General features: G+C 41.2%; 1 protein-coding gene across 6 annotated transcripts in view; it reads left to right on the top strand.

The window, feature by feature from the left end:
• Positions 1–19,290, top strand: part of ICE1 (interactor of little elongation complex ELL subunit 1) — a 304,724-nt gene that overhangs the window by 246,220 nt on the left and 39,214 nt on the right. For all 6 annotated transcript variants that reach the window (XM_089681035.1, XM_089681038.1, XM_089681033.1 and 3 more), the window contains 2 exons: positions 3,056–3,162; positions 9,015–9,113. In XM_089681035.1, the coding sequence (XP_089537161.1) occupies positions 3,056–3,162; positions 9,015–9,113 (206 nt within the window). The remainder of the gene's footprint in view (positions 1–3,055; positions 3,163–9,014; positions 9,114–19,290) is intronic.

Consider the following 19,290-nt stretch of genomic DNA (forward strand, 5'->3'; position numbering starts at 1 on the left):
TGAATATGGCACAACTGCAAACCTACCAAGACATAGCCATCCACCAAAACTTACAGTCCGAGCAAGGAGAGCATTAATCAGTGAAGTAGGCAAGAGGACCATGGTAACTCCAGAGGAGCTGCAGAGATCCAAAGCTCAGGTGGGAGAATCTGTCCACAGGACAACTATTAGTCGTGCACTCCACAAATTTGGCCTTCATGGAAGAGTGACAAGAAGAAAGCCATTGTTGAAAGAGCAATAAGAAGGTCCTGTTTCCAGTTTGTGAGAAGTCATGTGTGGGACACATCAAACATATGGAAGAAGGTGCTCTGGTCAGATGAGACCAAAATTTAACTTTTTGGCCTAACAGCAAAACACTATGTGTAGCGGAAAACTAACACTGCACATCACCCTGAACACACCATCCCCACTGTGAAACATGGTGGTGGCAGCATCATGTTGTGGGGATGCTTTTCTTCAGCAGGTACAGGGAAGCTGGTTAGAGTTAATGGGAAGATGGATGGAGCCAAATACAGGGCAATCTTAAAAGAAAACCTGTTAGAGTCTGCAAAAGACTTGAGACTGGGACGGAGGTTCACCTTCCAGCAGGACAACGACCCTAAACATACAGCCAGAGCTACAATGCAGTGGTTTAGATCAAAGCATATTCATGTGCTAGAATGGCCCAATCAAAGTCCAGACCTAAATCCAATTGAGAATCTGTGGCAAGACTTGAAAATTTCTGTTCACAGACGCTATCCATCCATCCAATATGACAGAGCTTGAGCTATTTTGCAAAGAATGGGCAAAAATTTCACTCTCTAGATGTGCAAAGCTGGTAGAGACATACCCAAAAGATTTGCAGTTGTAATTGCAGCAAAAAGTGGTTCTACAAAGTATTGACTCCGCGGGGCTGAATACAAATTCACGCCACACTTTTCAGATATTTATTTGAAATTTGAAAACGGTTTATCATTTTCCTTCCACTTCATAATTATGTGCCACTTTGTGTTGGTCTATCACATACAATGCCAATAAAATACATTTAAGTTTTTGGTTGTAACATAACAAAAAGTATAAATACTCTATAAGAAAACAGCTGTACTATAGATAAATATACTAAAATAGAGAACATAATCCCACAAAATAATATATTTAAGTGATAGTGAAACCACAATTGCACTAGCAAAAATGATCCAACATTAAATAGTGAACACATAACTCTTGTCCTCTCCTTTTAATCTTGTGTTCCTTCAATAAAATGGGTAACCAAACCTCCAGTGCTGCACATCAATCAAAAAACATCACGCGCTCCACCTCAGTGAAAACCGTGCCCTCACCTTTGACCTATGACCCCTACCACATAGGTCATAATGCGCATAAAGACACCTTCGGGGGTACCCAATAAGTCTGCTGCTCCTCTTTTTTTTTTTTTTTGAACACTCCACGTTTACAATAGGTATATTCCCCTTTAAGGGTTTGGGGTCCTGCTCTCACACTAGGATAAACTCAAACGTATGCTGAAAAAAATTCTCATAGTGTATTTTATTTCAAAGGTTTTGAATTTAATAAAAATTGCACTCACAATATAAAATAACAAGGTTGCATATCATGTAAAGGAATCGGAATACTGCAATACATCAATCGGCGCTCCACTTCTATTTTCTGTGTGTAATAATGTCACCTAGCTCCGCCCAAAGCATTTCGTCACACACCACGTGACTACATCAGTCCTCGTAGATGTGTTTGTCAATCCTGTTGTTGCAGCACACATACAAACTGAGACTGGAAGGCCGATAAGTCCTATTACCCTAGAAGGACATCAGGTGAGGGCATTGTTAGACTTGGCATATCGAATGCTAGTCTGGTGGATACTGGCACGACTATCTCAGATTGAATGTGAATGGGAGTACTTTGTATACAGGGTGATACTAGAGACTACTCTTACACCAGTGATCTCAGTGGAGACACCTAGTAAAACTGTAAAGCATGCCATGGGTATGGTTAAGAATATGCTAAGCAGTGTATTCACTGTTTTGGGAACTGGAGATTGGCAGGTAACCAGTTCTGAAAATGTCAGAATGATGTCAATATGTTGCCTGAACCAGACCGTTCCAAAAGTGGATGAGGCACCAACCTTCTGACCATCATTAAAATCCAACTCTGATTCTGTATGCCCCTCACCTCCTTCAAGGATAGCTGCCACTATAAAAAAAGAAATCAGTATACATACATTTTTGACCAGTCATATCGTGCTGTTCCTTTGGTGGATGTGGAATCCTAAATACTGCAGAGTGGAGCACCATTTTGGATTCATTCTCCTGTGTGTCCAAGTAAAGTCTTGATGCCCTTGGCTCACAGGAAGATGGTTGTTAGATGCTGGGCAGCAATCTTCCCGGAATAGGCTGAGAGGTATAGCAGCTGGATGTGCACGAAAGCACATCAAAAGTGTTTCAGTATGCAAAGGCCCTAAAGTGGTCAAGTCTGTAATCAATCAGTTACGTGTATAGCCAACTTAGCCCTGGTTCACAATGAGCAACTTATGAGATTTGCGTGTCAAATTGCATGACAAGTCTCACCCTGTTGTTCGGAATGGAACGGTTCTAATCGATGCGACTCTGTTGGAGTCACACCGATTTTGAAAGTAGTTCCTGCATTACTTTTGGTGATTTTGTATGCGACTTGCACAGATGTCTTACAAGTAGCACCTGAAGTCGCACTGACATGCAACTGAAATCGTGCACCTTCAAGTGAAGTTGCACAATTTCAAAGACGTATTCAGTGTTAGGGCAGACTTAATTGGAGTATGTTGTGATGAGCGATCACTGTGCTGCTTTTATGCTGTGCACTGGGGTCTTATTCTTTATCAAGCTATATTGCAATTGCATTGGATGTTCTGAATCTTGCTATGGTAATTTTAAATATTGTAATGTTAAATATAGGTATTTCAACTGTGTATTTAGTTGCTTGCTTGGAGTTTAACTTTAATTTAATGATGTACAAGTCAATGATTGTTGACCAGAATGTATTTTTGCACTAGAAAACAGACTAAGTTTTTGTCCTTATATTTCCTTAGTAAAGAATTGTGGCCCCTACTTGATAAATGGGTGAAGCGCAAAAAAGGCAATCTTAATGTCTCATTTGTTTCTGATATCATTGCCGCTACAGTACTCCGTCTAGTAGGTAAGTGTTGCTGTTGATATTTGTCCTACATTTTCTGCCCATAATCCTTGACATTCATAGTTAAAAAAAGAGGAAAGAACGATGTGCTCATTTTAAAAGTAAAAATACTCCGCACATAAAAATGGCTTTTGCTCAACATCTCACACCCAAAATATTTGAAACATAAAGGGAAAAATCTAATTTGTGATTAAATATTAACAGAGATCATTGGCAGCAATAATGAACTTTTATTGGTTAAAATAACACATACACACAATAACATAAACACAATATAAAAGAAAGTTATGGTTAGAGGTAGTAACCCTGGATCCAATGAATCAAATGTAATCCATATAATATGTTTCATTAATAATTACATTCTATAGATATATAGTTATTGATTGGACTGAGAGCTCTCAGAGAAGTGAGACAGACATAGAGAGTAAAGAAGTGCAGAAAAAGAGTGGCCACTAAAAAATGCAGCTGCTATATTGGTGTATCTCCTTCCTGTCCATTGCTCATTTTGTGTGAAGATATGCTGGATAAGCCATAAGGATCCAAGATATAATGGATATCAGGGAATGAACTGGTAGACATGGAAATAACCAAATAGTGACTGGTAGACATGGAAAAAAAGTGACCAAATAGTGATAGTGCGACCAATGACCCTGCCTGACCGGTTTCTCTGCACCCCCCTGGCTGCATCAGAGGCTGATATCAAGTTTGAGTCCATCTGGCTATTTAAGGACTAAAGATGGCCACCGCAAATGAAGTGCGCATGCGCACGCTAATAATGTTATATATGATGTCATCACATCATTGTGTCACCACCATCCTGAAAAATCCAAAAAGAGTAAAAAATAAAAAAGGGAAAAAGAACAGGGGAGAGAACAAAGAAGGAAGAGAAATGTAACGAAGTACAAGGCAAAACAACCTGTCTTCCAGTAGAGATAGTATATTGTTCAAAATGCTATAGTTCAATTATAGGAATGTTTGTATAGTCAAAGATGTATAAACTCGCATATATAGAAAATAAAAAGCACAAGTAATGAAGAGCAAAGAAGACAATTGATAAATGAATTTACTCACAAACATATATCATATGATCATATAACATAATCTACAGACATTCAAGGTCCCTATTTGAATTGCCAAAATTAGCATAAATGCATCAGTCCCAATTGGAACTTATCCTGAAGTTTGTTCCCATCACCTGTTCCATATACCTCAAATAGAAACATATAGTGTACGGAAAATATTCCTGCATGTCAAAGTCTCTGTCAATGAAATATACAGTTTGTATTCAGTTTATTCTTCTGAGTCAGTGTTGACTAATCGTAGAAAGTATACGAATAGTGTGTGTGTGTGTATATATATATATAGATATGTGTGTATATATATATATATATATATATATATATATATATATTGATAGATAGATAGATATATAGAGAGAGAGAGAGAGAGAGATCTATAGATAGATATATATATATATATATATATATATATATATATATATATATATATATATATATATACACACCCTGTTTCCCCTAAAATAAGACCTAGTGCTATTTTTGGGAATTGCTAAAGTATGAGACCTACCCCGAAAATAAGACCTAGTTTTGATCAGGGCTTTTTTCCAGCCGGGACATGGTGGAACGCCATTCTGCCACCTCCGGCACTGGCCCTGCGCACACCCATATCTGTCTCTTATAAACACAGAAGCGAGGCTGAAGTGACAGCACCATCCGGTCCCACAGAACCTCCCTACCTCTGTACTTACTATGGGACAGGGAAGGAACAGATATCTGCGGGTGCAGTATGCAGTGTGTTTAGGGGTGGGGCATCTCCTTCTGCAGTCTAATGCATGGAAGCCGATGCCCCAGGGGTGATCACCGGCCAGTGGGGAAGAGGTGGAGCGGTAAGTGCGCTTGGTACACTGTGTGGGAAATAGGACCCAAAACGGGAGTTACTATAGAGAGGGGCCGGCTGCTGACAGCTGTGTTTTGCAACGCTAGCTAACCATATGAGGGCAGTGGAGGGGGGGATGTTTAAAGGTGAGCTGCAGTCAGGTGTTGCAGAGGTAAATTGAGTCAGGTTAGTTGCAGACAGGGTGCATAGGTGAGCTGCGGCTGGGGGGGTGCAGAGGTGAGCTGAGTTGCAACCCACCGTTGCACCCCCTGGCCACAGGTTAGCTCTGCACCCCCTGGCCACAGCTCGCCTCTGCAAATCACCCCTGCACCCTGTCTGTGGCTCATATCTGCACCCTGTCTGAAACTCAGCTGTCAAGTCACCCCTGCAACACCTAATTGCAGCTCACAACTGTCATCAGCCGGCCCTCTCCATAGTAATCCTCATCCACAACTGCCTGCAGCTCACCTCTGCAGCCCCTGTCCACACCTGAACATTTAAAAAATAAGACATACCCTGAAAACAAGACATACACCCTGTTCCAAATTATTATGCAAATGATATTTTTCTCATTTACCTAAATAATTGATGTAAATAACAGTCAGCATAATTCTCATGTTATCAACTATTAAGAGTACAATTCACATTTTATTGAACAAACCTCCTAATGATAACAGGATTTTTTTAAACATAAAAAACTTCCAATGCACTGTTCCAAATTATTACGCACAGTAAGTTTCAAAACACTGTATAGGTTGTAAAGAACTGAAAATTGTCATTTGTTGTGTTGTGAAATCAAAAGCTATTTGAATCAAACTTTTAACAACATTTTAACTTTTTAAACATTTTAACAGGTCACGTTACATTTTAACATAGGACCCCTTATTTGATAGCAGCTTCACAAGTCTTGCATCCATTGAACTTGGGAGTTTTTGGACAGTTTCTGCTTGAATTTGTTTGCAAGATGTCAGAATAGCCTCCCAGAGCTGCTGTTTGGATGTAAACTTCCTCCCACCCTCATAGATTTTTTGCTTGAGGATGCTCCAAAGGTTCTCAATAGCATTGAGGTCAGGGGAGGATGGAGGCCACACCATGACTTTCTCTCCTTTTATCCCCATAGCAGCCATTGAGGTATTCTTTGCAGCATGAGATGGTGCATTGTCATGCATGAAGATGATTTTATTACGGAAAGCATAGTTCTTCCTTCAGGGAAGAAAGTGGTCAGTCATAAACTCCACATACTTTGCAGAGGTCATCTTTACACCTTCGGGGACCCTAAAGGGGCCGACCAGCTCTGTTCCCATGATTCCGGTGCAAAACATGACTCCACCACTGCCTTGCTGACGTCGCAGCCTTGTTGGAACAGGGTGGCCGTCCACCAACCATGCACTACTCCATCCATCTGGACCATCCATGGTTGCACGGCGCTCATCAGTGAACAGGACTGTTTGAAAATTAGTTTTCATGTATTTTTCTGCCCAATGCAGCCGTTTCTGCTTGTGAGCATTGGTTAGTGGTGGCCAAATAGAAGGTTTATGCACAGTTGCAAGACTCTGGAGGACTCTACACCTTGATGTCCGTGGGACTCCAGAGGCAGCAGCAGCTTCAAATATCTCTTTGCTGCTATGTAATAGTATTTTAGCAGCTGCTCTCTTGATCCGATGCATGGATCTGGCAGAAATCTTCCTCAATTTGCCTTTATCTGCACAAACCCGTCTGTGCTCTGAATCAGCCACAAATCTCTTAATAGTGCGATGATCACGCTTAAGTTTTCGTGAAATATCTAATGTTTTCATACCTCGTCCAAGGCATTGAACTATTTCACTCTTTTCGGCAGCAGAGAGATCCTTTTTCTTCCCCATATTGCTTGACAATGGTGCTCTGCTTAATAATGTGGAACACCGTCCTTTAGTAGTTTTTCCTTAAATTGGGCTCACCGGCCAATCTAATTATCACAGGTGTCCGAGATTGTTTTCAGTGATCAAACGAGCCCTGACACACAATGCCATCCATGAGTTAAACTGAAAAACAAAATATTTCATCTTTGTGACAGAATAGAATTTTTTTTTTTTTTTTTGAGCCAAAAAAAATATAAGACGGTTGACTGACTGTGGGGTGGACAGGTGTGTTTAAAGAGCTCAGACAGGTGCTACTAAGTTAGATTAATGAGTGGAGTAGAGGTGGACTTTTTAAAGGCACAGTAACAGGTCTTTGAGAGCCAGAATTCTTGCTGTTTCTTAGGTGTTCAAATACTTATGTTCAGCAGTGCAAGACAAATTCTTTAAAAATCATACAATGTGATTTCCCAAATTTGTTTTTAAATTCTGTCTCTGAGTGGGAATGCACCTACAATGTGAATTTCAGACCCCTCCATGAGTGGGAGAACTTGCAAAATCGCAGAGTGTTCAAATACTTCTGTTCCTCACTGTATAGAGAACTAAACTTTTTTCTGTTAATTAAAACATTTCAACAGAAAACTAGTCGGACTAAACTCCCTCTATATGTGGAAGGGAGGTGTAACTTAATCAAAATGATCTGGGTCCCCCAATTACTTTATATTCTGCACAATGCCCCTGTTTGGATTCCTATACAGATCTTTAAAATATTTGATACTGTGTTTCGCTCCTTAATCTGGTGCATGTGCACGTCTCAGATTAAACTAGAAACTCTACAGGAAGCTAAAGATATGGGAGGCCTTGCGGTTCCCAATCCTTTTCTTTATTACATTGCAACCCAGTTACAACACTTTACAGACTGGCAGGGCAATACACACTCGGACCTGGTCAGTTTTGCTCCTTCTAGGGATAGTGTCCACAGATAATTTAGTGGAATGCTTGGAGGCAGGTGATTTCAAAGCCCTAGCACAGTTCCCGACTGTAGCACTGATTGACAGAATTGGAGCAAGGCACAACATTATTTCCAATATCAAGGTTTTACCACATTCACACGTATCCCTAATAGCCATAACTACCCGGAACGACATTTAAATTCATGAAACTGATTGGGTACGCCAGGCCTGGCACCATTTCACCTAGTTAAGCATAGGCTACTGAGCGGTGGATCGCCCCTTGGGTTGGTATGACACTTGGGTTGGAAATCCCCTTGTTAGAACTGCTCACATTATCAAGAATAAGCTACGTGTGTTCCCTTCCACTAGGGCTGAGGTGTTTGCATTATGTAATAATGTCCTTTAACGGCTAATATTCTGTCCAACTCCAAATGGTGCTGAGTGACACGTATCCGCACAGAGACAGCAGGTTAAATGGTTTTTGTATTTCCCTTTTATTTTTTATTTAAATTGTTTTCCCTTTCGACTTGTATCCAAGTTTCATGCTATTAATAACATTGTGTGACATGATTGCACAGGTAAACATATAGTCAATGTATTGTATACTCTGATGGTATAGCCCTGCATGACAATCTAGTGTGTGTTTGATCTGTGGCCGTGATTTTGGCAGTTGTCCTTGTATGTGCTCTTTTTCTGATTTCTCTGACTGTTTTTGATTGTTTTTACTGTTGTATGCGTTTTTGTACAAGAACTGTTATTTTTAAAACAAAAACCTGTTGATTTTTCTAATAAAAATTATCTGATTAAAAAAGGCTGAATAAATTAAAAAGACAGTGAATAAATAACGCAGCCGTGCGCTGTTTTTGAAATGTGACAGCTAGTATGGGAAACCTCTCTCTGTACTTCTGTCATAGGGAGAGGGGAGCAGCGAGTGGCAGCTGCAGGATCGGAAACATGTAAAAATGGGTGGAACATGTAACATGTTTCCAAAGGTGAACTTATCCTTTAATTTGTTTAGTAAATTCTTTCATCAATGCATATTTCTTTCATGCAGGAAAATATAGCAGAGTTGATTTTCCTCTGCGTAGTGATTTTTGAGTGATCAGTATATTTCTCGCAGTGGTAACATGGTACTTTAATTATCTCATTATTATCTAATTTCTTATTTTAGGACATCTGTGTCAAATGGGTTTAAAGGAAGGCTGTGTTACTGATGTGAAGAACATTGGTGCTATTTTCACTGCATTTCTACAACATGCTAATGAAGAAGGTAATGATACATTTTAGGCTATTTTTGAATACCTTTGTTTTTATTATCCTGTAACAAACACCAAAAGTCCCTTACATTACATAACTTTTACTGTGTTGTGTCCTCTGGGGTTCAATGTTCAGGCAGGCCTTGCTATAAATCTTGAAGCCTCAACCAAGTTTTGCTTGCTATCACCTCCACTGGATTTAAAACCATTTTAAGCAGTAGCAGACAATTTTTCAGCTGTGGTTGTAGCATTTTTAGAATTTTCCCCACTACTTAGCATTTTGTATAAGTGATGAAGCAGAAGAATCCCAACAAACAGAAAAAACATCCTCTGTGCAAAAATAAGCAACTGAAGGTGGAGAATATCCTAAATATCTAGATGTTGGGTGATTCTGATATCCATCTAGCTAAGATTCTTACACTTCATTGGGGGACAAAGTGTTAATTCTGAGTGGAGTAGTTTTTGGGCACTAGTTAGTCAGGCAGATATAACGCCTTCTACTCCCATCGTCTTCCAGAGTAAGTGTCACGCACCTGGATAGTGAGCCTAATGTGAAGAGGCAGGCCTCCCGTACAACTCTGGCTCAAGGACCGCTGATGGTGAGACAGCGGTCGCAGGGGCACGGTGGGGTATGAGTGCCTGTGATCAGTCCAGTAATAGCTGGTAAACTGATGAGTTGTAGGCAGGGAGCAGGGTTCTGATGCAGCCATGCTGGATAGATGGATACCCGAGAGCAGCGTGCTGAGGATGCAGGGTCAGACGAGCCGGGTTCGGTATTGGTCAGGCAGATCAGGCTTAAAGCAGCAGGAGGAAGAGTAGTCTGATCACAGGCTAGGTCAGCAACGGAGGATCAATCAGACAGGAGTGGAGACAGAAGGATAATCCAAGGCAAGCCAGAGGTCAGGGTAGTTAGCGGTCAAGCGGAGGTCAGGAACACGCTGGTTCGGTATCAGGAGACAATCACAGGAATCAGGGAACACGAGCAGGGATAAGACCATACGGCAATGGGACAACTACTGCAGCCAGTTTAAATAGCCCTTTTGGCGCCAGAATTAGTGGCAGATGTGCGCCTATGTCCAAGTGCCTGCACATCTGTTTGGCTCGTAAGGACTCTGCAAGGACTCTGCGCATGCACATATTTGTGCGCTGCCAAACTTCACCTGCACTATGGGCAGGCCTTTCCTGACAGTAAGCACAGAATTACAATTTTCTTATAGTTTATTAGGTGACACAGTATTCTGAGACAAGAGGGTTGTCCAAAACCAGTTTAACTTGGGGCTAGACAACAAAGCAGGTAAGTGAAACACTAAAAAGCCCCACAAGGAAGAGAGAAGCAGTGCCAAACCCAACAAACTGGCAACTCACAAAGGTTGAAGATAAAAGGTTCATCAAGTCCAAAAACACTGCTGTAATATGCTGGTCTGGTCCCACTGTACCCTCTGTAATGGATCCTAGTAGCCCTCAGCTGTCTTGGTGGTTCCTGGCACATCCTGAATGGTCTGGGTCCCTTGGAAAGACAGAAGTGACCGGAAGTCAGCCCTGGAAGAGGGAGCGGCAGGTGTGGTATGCATTCGAAGCACGCGTGCTCCTTCAGCAGGCCATGGGGGAGGCCATCTTTGTGGTGGTATTTAAGGGCAAAGGGCAAGCGGCAGACTACAGCACCCAGAAAGTCAAGTGTTATGCAAAAAGGCACAAAAGAACAATGATTAATAAAGTCTGTGCCTTTATTCTACACTCAGAAGGAGCTGCTTCTCTCTCTTATCCATTGTCCTTTCTAGCTCTTCCTACAAGTTGCAGCCACTGGGTCAAGCATCTGGATCATTATAGATATTCCCCATGTGTACCAGCCTCTAATACCCTTTGGACATATCTTGGACTGCTTTCTGTATAGTGCAGCACATACAGTATATATCTCTTTTGTGTAACGTCCGAAGCTGACAACAGAAGAGACTTGGAACATTCACCTGCTAGAACTTGGTGAACATGTGAACAGAAGGTGACAGCTTTGCAAATCTGAGATGCCTGAGGCTCAAAAGGCACTCACTGCTCTAGAAAAGATGGAACGTTGTCAAGAAAGTGGAATTCCTGTCTAACAGTAACTATGTTTAAAAATGTCCTCTCCCATGCTGATTAACCTTTGTAAAAGGAAAAAAAATGTGTATACTTATCTGTTTTTATCCTGCGCCAGTCCATTTGCGTGTTTCCCTGTGTCAATAAGCGGTGACTGCAAGGGAGAGGAGATTGCGCTTAACAATGGCTGGGAGGTCTGGGTGCAATGACATCACCCATAGGCTCCCATGTCCCAGCTGTTGTTGGTGCTCCCTCCTCTCCCTTGCAGCCGCCGCAGGAGCCAAGTCATATGACCTCACAGGAGTGAGCTAAAATGGATAAGTATACACATTTTTTTTCCACAGGTTTGTTGGCAGAGGTAGCAAGAGGGGGGAGGGGACATTTTTGGAGTAGTTAGTGTTAGGCAGGAATTCTGCTTTAACCCAAAAGTCATGAATGATGCTTACTAGTTTCATATGGCCACAAAGTGTGGTCACCAAATACGGGACACAATGCAGTACATGAAAATTCCTAATTTAATAATATCAAAAATACAAAATAAATAAAATAAATTATGCAAAGAAACCTTTATCCCACAACCATATTAAAAATAACCTGTATCTAGTTATAAAACTGATATATGCCTGTGTCCATATACCTCAGAAGGCCAAGAAACTGAGCCATTTTGAGCCGTGTGTGTGGACCTGTAGCAGTGCAGCCCCAACACTGGGGTTTCTATGCCCATATGAAAGACCCTGGAACTTTGGTCACTGAGAGTTATTTGGGTGCACTGGAACCCAAAGTTGGAGGGACCCGTTGCTGTTTGTGTCTACAGTCTGGGAGAGGCAGTGAAGATCCGGTCATGAGGACTGGGATCTCTGAGACAGCTAGCTGCCTGCCAGGAGTGGTGAGCTGAGCTACACATCGTAAACTCTTGTCACACACAGTTAATGTAACAGAGACTTGGTCTGCAGTTAGACACTATTCTTAGCCTCTGGGTTACGGGGGGCCGAGCCTGACTATGGCGGCGGCGGAGAGCTCGTGGTAGGAGCTCCCGCATGGGGCTTCTCCGTCCGATCCCTCTTTGACCTCAAATTTCCCCCTGAAGCATGGAGCCCTAGAAGGCTGAGACCTACCTCGGCCGGGCGGGCTCCTTTTGCTTGAGCGGTGGCCCGCGGGAACGGAGACCAACAGAGAGAGACTGGGACGCTGAGCCTGGTTGCCGGGAAACAGGGAGGTGCGGCCGAGACACGTGACTGGCCGCGGGGCATCCCTGGGAGGCAAGGAAGCTGGCCGGAGGCTGAGGGAGAGCAGGAGAAATACCGTCCTGTCGGACGACCAGCTATCTCTGAAGCCCTGCCGAGGGGCTGACTGGAAAGAACCGCCTGCCCAACAAAAAGAAGAGAGTGGAGGAAAGTCCTGGAGGGTCCCCCTGGGTGGAAAAAGAGCTGACCTACTGAAGGAGCTGGAGGATGGAGCCGTCTCACGAGAAGCGCAGGAAGGGTGAGTGAGTCTGGCGGTGGCCCCAAACATAAAAACTGCATAAAAAAAAAAACTGTATGGAGCTGGAGGAAAGCAGAGAGTGAGAGAAAAGGGGGGGACCCCCAGAGAATTTAAATAAGGAGAAAAACGTAAGGTGCAGAAAAAACACAGAAAAGCAAAAGTGAACAGACAGAGTTGGGATTTCTGTTTTTATTTCATATTAATTGCTTTTTTTGTGTAAAGTACAAGTTTATAAGAGAAAAATAAAAGATACAGAAGAAATGAAAAATAAAAGTGCAAAAGGATCCGGGCCTAAAGGGTCCCAAACTGGCACAATTAAAAAGTACACATCCCACCGAAACGTGACCCCGGAAAGGCCCCAGAGCAGAAATGACAAAGGAGAATTAGATCTAAGTATACAAAATAGTCCTAAACAATCTATGGACCTGGATATTAGTAGTCAACAAATATCAGAGATAGAAAATGACCTACAAATCCCAAATAAAAAAGAGATGACAGAAATGTTCAAAGATCTGGAGAGAACAATAAAGCAAGAAATGGTAAATATTTGGAATGACCTGGGGCAGCTGTTGTTAAGAGTGGAAGAAACGGAGCAGAATGTTAAAAATCAGACCCAGATTATTTCCGAATTAGAGAAGATAATTAATATGGAAAAAGCTCAGGAAAAATTGCAATACAAGGCGGAAATCCAAGAGAATAGAGAGAGGAGGAGAAATATAAGGATAAGAGGGGTACCAGAAAGTTTAAAAGGAGAAATATTGGAAGAGGCGGTTTGCAAAATACTGAACTTTATAATGGAAAACTTTGATATGGAAAGGACTAATATAGAAGGAATCTCTAGAATTGGGAAACTCCAGGGGAACCATGAGAAGGATAGGTCGAGAGACATAATTGTTAAATTTTATGAAATGCAGCAAAGGGAAAGAATATGGAGGAAAACTAAGGGAAAATCAGTAATAAAATACAGAGAAATGGATATCCAAATATATGCGGACTTGTCATCAGAGAGACTCTGGAGGAGGAGAGCTCTGAGGCCTTTGCTGGAGCAGATGAAAAAACAGAAGGTGCAATATAGATAGGGGGTACCGGAGTGCCTAATAGGATGGAAGAACGGAATAACAGCACATTTGAGGTTCCCAGAGGACTTGAGAAATTTTTGCGATAGACTTGAAATGCAGAGAATTGAAATTAATGGTTGGGAAGAAGAATTTGGGGGAAATAGATCAAGAAGAGGAGAGGAGTGGAGACGGGTGGAGGAGGGGAGGTGGGGCGGGGAGTGGAGACGGGTGGAGGAGGGGAGGTGGAGCGGGCAGTGGAGGTGAGAGAAGGGTTTTTTTTTTTTTCCCTCTTCCTCCTTGCTCCCGCTCCATCGCCTTTTCCTCCCTCGCTCCTTTAGCTTAACTCCTTTCTTCTTTTTTTTCTTTCTTTAGAGGTAGAAGCAGAAAGGGGGTCAATGGGGAGATTCGGAGGGAGGGGAGGCTGTCCATGGGAGGAGTGTAGCCCTAAGGATTAAATCAAAAGTGGATGTCCTCTCCACAAATGATGGTTAGGCAAAGCGAAGGCCTAAAAAGAGGGGGGAGGGAGAGATGGTGAGGGAGGGGAGGGAGAGGAAAGGGATTGAGGGGAATACTGAGAGAGGCGGGGAGGGATAAGGGGAGAGAAATGTGTAGTGGGATAAAAACGCTCTATAGGAATGAGAGGAAGGGAAGGAGGAAGAAGGAAGAAGGAGTTAGCAGGAAAAGAGTAAGATGGAAGAAATCCTATATATAACCTACAACGTAAAAGGGTTAAACTGTCCAGGAAAGAGATTTAGATTATTTAAAGAACTACAACATAGAAAATCCTCAGTGGTATTTCTGCAGGAAACACACTTAGAGATAGAATCGAAGGTTAGATTGAGGACCAGACATTTTCCAACATGGTTTTATGCGGACTCACCAATCAAAAGAGCAAGCGGAGTTGCTATAGGCTTTGCAAAGAATATAAGGTTTGAGGTGGAGGAGAGAATAACGGATTTGGAGGGAAGGTTTTTATTTTTGAGAGGTAAATTACAGGGAACTGAGTGTACAATAGCAAACATATACAGTCCAAATAAGAGGCCGGAGATGTTTATGAGAGAAGTGTTGAAGAGATTGATGGATTTTAAAAGGGGGTGTATGATAGTAGCGGGAGACTTTAACATCTGTATGGACCCACGGATGGATACTAATTCCTGTGTGAGGAGGGAGGAAAGCAAGTCCTTGAGAATGTTAAAGAAACTGTTGCATGAGTGTCAACTGGTGGACATCTGGAGAATCAGGAATATGAAGGAGAGAGATTATACTTTTCACATGTACATGAGACTTATTCTAGATTAGATTACATATTAGTAGAACATCGAATGATAGAGTTGGTGGTGGAAGTAAAAATTGGAGGAAGCACCCTGTCGTATCATGCCCCAGTTGCAATGAAGTTAAGAGGGGGTAGAGAGGGGAGAGAAGGATATGTATGGTGGTTGAATGAGGCACTTCTCATGGATGAAGAGATTGGTCAAAGAATTGAGAGGGAAATTGAATGGTTTTTTGAAGAGAATGAAACAGAGGATGTGTCGGTTGCAACGGTGTGGGAAGCACATAAAGCCTACATCAGAGGTATACTCATTGCAATGGGGCCAAAAAAGAAAGGAGAGAAAAGATAGATTATTAAATGAAATATGTGATCTTGAACAGGTGCATAAAAGGGAAAGATCTAAGGAGATAATGCAGTTGTTAATAAAGAAGAATTAGAGAATGTAATGGAGGGGGAAAAAAGAAGAGTCTTTAATAAAATAACATGTGAAAGGTATAGATGGGGAGATAGGCCGGGAAAGTATTTAATGAGAACTTTAAGAAAGAAGAAAAATAGAAATTATATTGAAAAAATAAATCCCAAGGGGGAATTTGTACACTCAACCAAGGATATTGCCAGAATATTTAAAGAGTATTATAACAAGCTGTATAATATCATACCTCAGGATACGATTAAGAAAATGGAAACAGTGAATAGAGGGAAAAGAAAGACATACCTAGAGGACGCAGGCCTACCGAAACGAAGAGAAACACAACTGAACTCTTTAGAGGCAGAAATAACTGCAGAGGAAATAAAAACCGCGTTAAAAAGCATGGCAGGAGGGAAAAGTCCGGGTCCGGATGGATATACGGTCAAATACTATAAAAAATATAAAGAGCTTTTAATACCCAAGATGAAGATTTACATGAACGCCTTGGGGAATGGGATGGAGATAAGGGGAGAATCTTTACAGGCTAATATAGTATTGATACAGAAGGAAGATAAAGACCCCTCGCAATGCGTGAGTTATCGACCAATAGCGCTGTTGAATGTAGACACTAAAATATATGCAAAGGTTCTGGCAAATAGACTGAAAGAGTTGATGCCGGAGTGGATACATAGAGATCAGGTGGGGTTTGTCTCAGGAAGAGAGGGTAGAGATAATGCTTTGAGATCACTGTTGCTTATACAGGAGGGTAAAAAAGGCATTCGACAGGGTGAGTTGGGGTTTTATGATGGATACCCTGGAAGCGTTAGGAATTGGAAATAGAATGAGAGGGTGGATTGGAGAGTTATATAGAGGGCCTACAATAATGGTAAATGGAGGAAGATCGGAGTATTTTAAGATGTCAAATGGTACAAGACAGGGATGTCCATTGTCGCCATTGTTATATGTGTTATCACTGGAGCCCTTATTGTCCATGATTAGGAAGAATATAGACATAAAAGGAATAAAGATAGGAGATAGAGAACATAAGGTAGTGGCTTATGCGGACGATCTGATGTTTTATGTTGGAAACCCTAGAACATCACTTCCAAATCTAATGAAAGCATTGAGGGAGTATGGAGAACTGTCGAACCTGAAAATTAACCCGACAAAGACTGAAATCTTAAATATAAACCTTAAAAATAGTGAAAAGGAAAAATTACAAGAGGAATTCCCTTTCCTTTGGAGAGACAAAGAACTGAAATATCTAGGAATAAAACTATCAGCCTCAATTAAGAACCTATACAAAGCCAATTATATAGCATTATTAAATGAGATTAAGGAGGAGCTGAGGAAAGTGGGAAATGGAAACCCAACGTGGTTGGGTCGCATAAACTTGATAAAGATGGTAATTGTCCCCAAAGTATTATACAAATTTCAAATGATCCCAATCAAACTCCCAGAGACATATTTTAAAGAACTTCGGAAAATGATATTAAAATGTATATGGAGGAATAAAAAGCCTAGAATAGGTTATGAAACGTTGACTAGAAGTAAAGAAAGAGGAGGATTGGGGGTACCAGATTTTAGGAGATATTATAAAGCGGGGATTATCGCGAGAATATTCGACTGGATTCATAATCCGGAGAAAAGTTGGGTTAAAATTGAGAAAGCACTGAGTGGAATAAGTTTAAGTAAAAGTATTTGGGTACCCGCACAATATAGGGAATTAGAGGAGAGCACAAGCACGTACACTCTTAATGTTTTAAAAGAATGGGATTTATTACACAGACAAAAGGGGTGGGTTTTTAATTCACAATTAATACCACTTAGGAACACAAAATATTTTACCCCGGGTAAGGATAGCATAGCAGGGAAATGGATTATAAAACAGGAGGCGCAATTGAGAGATATAATGGTAGGAGAGGAAATCGGGTCATACAAGGATATGGAGGATAGAAAGGGAGAAGTCTTTAATAAGATGGATAGACTAAGATATTACCAACTGAAGTACTTTTTTGAGAGTCTTCCAAAGCCTATAAGAACTAGAAAAGACTGGAATCCATTTGAGAGAATATTTGAGTCACGGGGAAATGGTAGACACGGAACGGCAAAAATACACAAGATATTAATGGAACTTGACACCGACACAAAATTAATGCACATAGAGAAATGGGAAAGAGATATGGGAAGAATAATAGAGGAGGAGGAGCAGAGGAAAATGCTCACATTAATTCACGAAAATATTAGTATGAGGGAAGTAGAAATAAATTATTAGTGTTTGAATAGATGGCACATTACCCCTAATGTGGAGCACAAGATGAATACGGAAATTTCACGGATGTGTTGGAGAGGTTGTGGAGAGGTGGGCACGTGGTATCATATGTGGTGGGAGTGTCCAGTTATACAGGTGTTCTGGCGGAGGATAGTTTATTTGATAGGGAAAATTACCAAAATCAATATAGGATTAGATCCAGAACTATGTCTCCTCCATATCTCAGAACTCTCAGAGAAAGCATATAAGAGTTCGGGGATATGGCATTACTTTATTCATTTTTCAAATAAGACAATACACATTTCCATAGTGTAAAATATAACATTACAAAATCTCATAAAACACTAATTTCAAATCATTTTCTCCCCATGACACCCTTCCTTTTTACCCTCCCACCTCCCACCCCGCTTCAACATACCCCTGACATCTATCTGATCTACTTGTATCTCATATCCTCTGGAGACCGAGGCCTGGAAAAGGAAAAGGAAAGAAAGGAAGGCCAGTTCCTATATTTTCTCTCTCTCCCTATCACTTCCTCTTTTTCCTTCCTTTCTTCTTGTCCTCTCTTTCCCTTTTCTTTATGCTTACTTACTCAGTACCTTCCTTTACCTTCCCTTTGAACTCCTCCCATTTCTCCCATTTCATATGATATGTCACCATCCTATCTTCCTGTATGTAATAAAGTTTTTCCAGTCTAGCAATCTGGTCCACTCTATTTATCCAGTCCTCTTCCCTCGGTGCTTCAACTTTACCCCAGAACTTAGGAATCAGACTTTTTGCTGCATTTAAGTAGCACAATATACTCAGTTCTCTATATTTATTTCCAGGTAATTTTGAGTTATGAAAAAGACAGGTTTCAGGATCCAGTCCTATCTCCATTCCAGTGATATTCGTGATTTGATTTATAATTTTTTCCCAATATACTTGTATTTTTGAGCATTCCCACCATATGTGATACATCGTGCCCAACCCTCCACACCCTCGCCAACACCAAGGTTGCTTCTCTTCACTCATCTTGTGCTCTATCACCGGTGTTAGATACCACCTTGTCAAGCATTTAAAATTCATTTCTACCTCACGCATGCTAATATTTTCGTGTACCTTTCTAAATATTTTCCTCTGTGTGTGCTCTTCCCACTCCACTCCTAGATCCTTTTCCCATTTTTCTATATATTTTAATTTAAACTTACTATCTAAATCTGTGAGAGCTTTATATGCTTTAGCAGTGCTGTGTTTCCCATCACCTCTATCTTCTAAGTATTTCTCAAATTCATTCCACTCTTTCCTAGTTCTGAGGGGCTTCGTCAATTTCTCCACAAATTGTTTCAATTGATTGTATCTCCATATATCTAACCTAGTGAAAATCCTTCCCTCTTCCCTTTTCAAATCCTCCAGTGTTCTTAAGTGTACCCCTTTCATTACATCTCTCAGCTGAGTGTCTTCCTTCATAATCCATCTACCTGAAATTTCCTCTTTACCTGGGGGGAAAAACTCTGAATTTCTTAGTGACATCAGCAGTGAATTGAAGTCCCATTTCCTCTGTTTGTGCATTTTATCCCACTCCCTTATTACAATCCTCGTGTATATACTCGTGCTCTCCTCTAATTCTCTAAACTGTGGTGACACCCAT

This window comes from Staurois parvus, unplaced genomic scaffold, assembly GCF_062004578.1.
Source record: "Staurois parvus isolate SC_StPar_1 unplaced genomic scaffold, SC_StPar_1.0 ptg000257l, whole genome shotgun sequence".
Lineage (NCBI taxonomy): Eukaryota > Metazoa > Chordata > Amphibia > Anura > Ranidae > Staurois > Staurois parvus.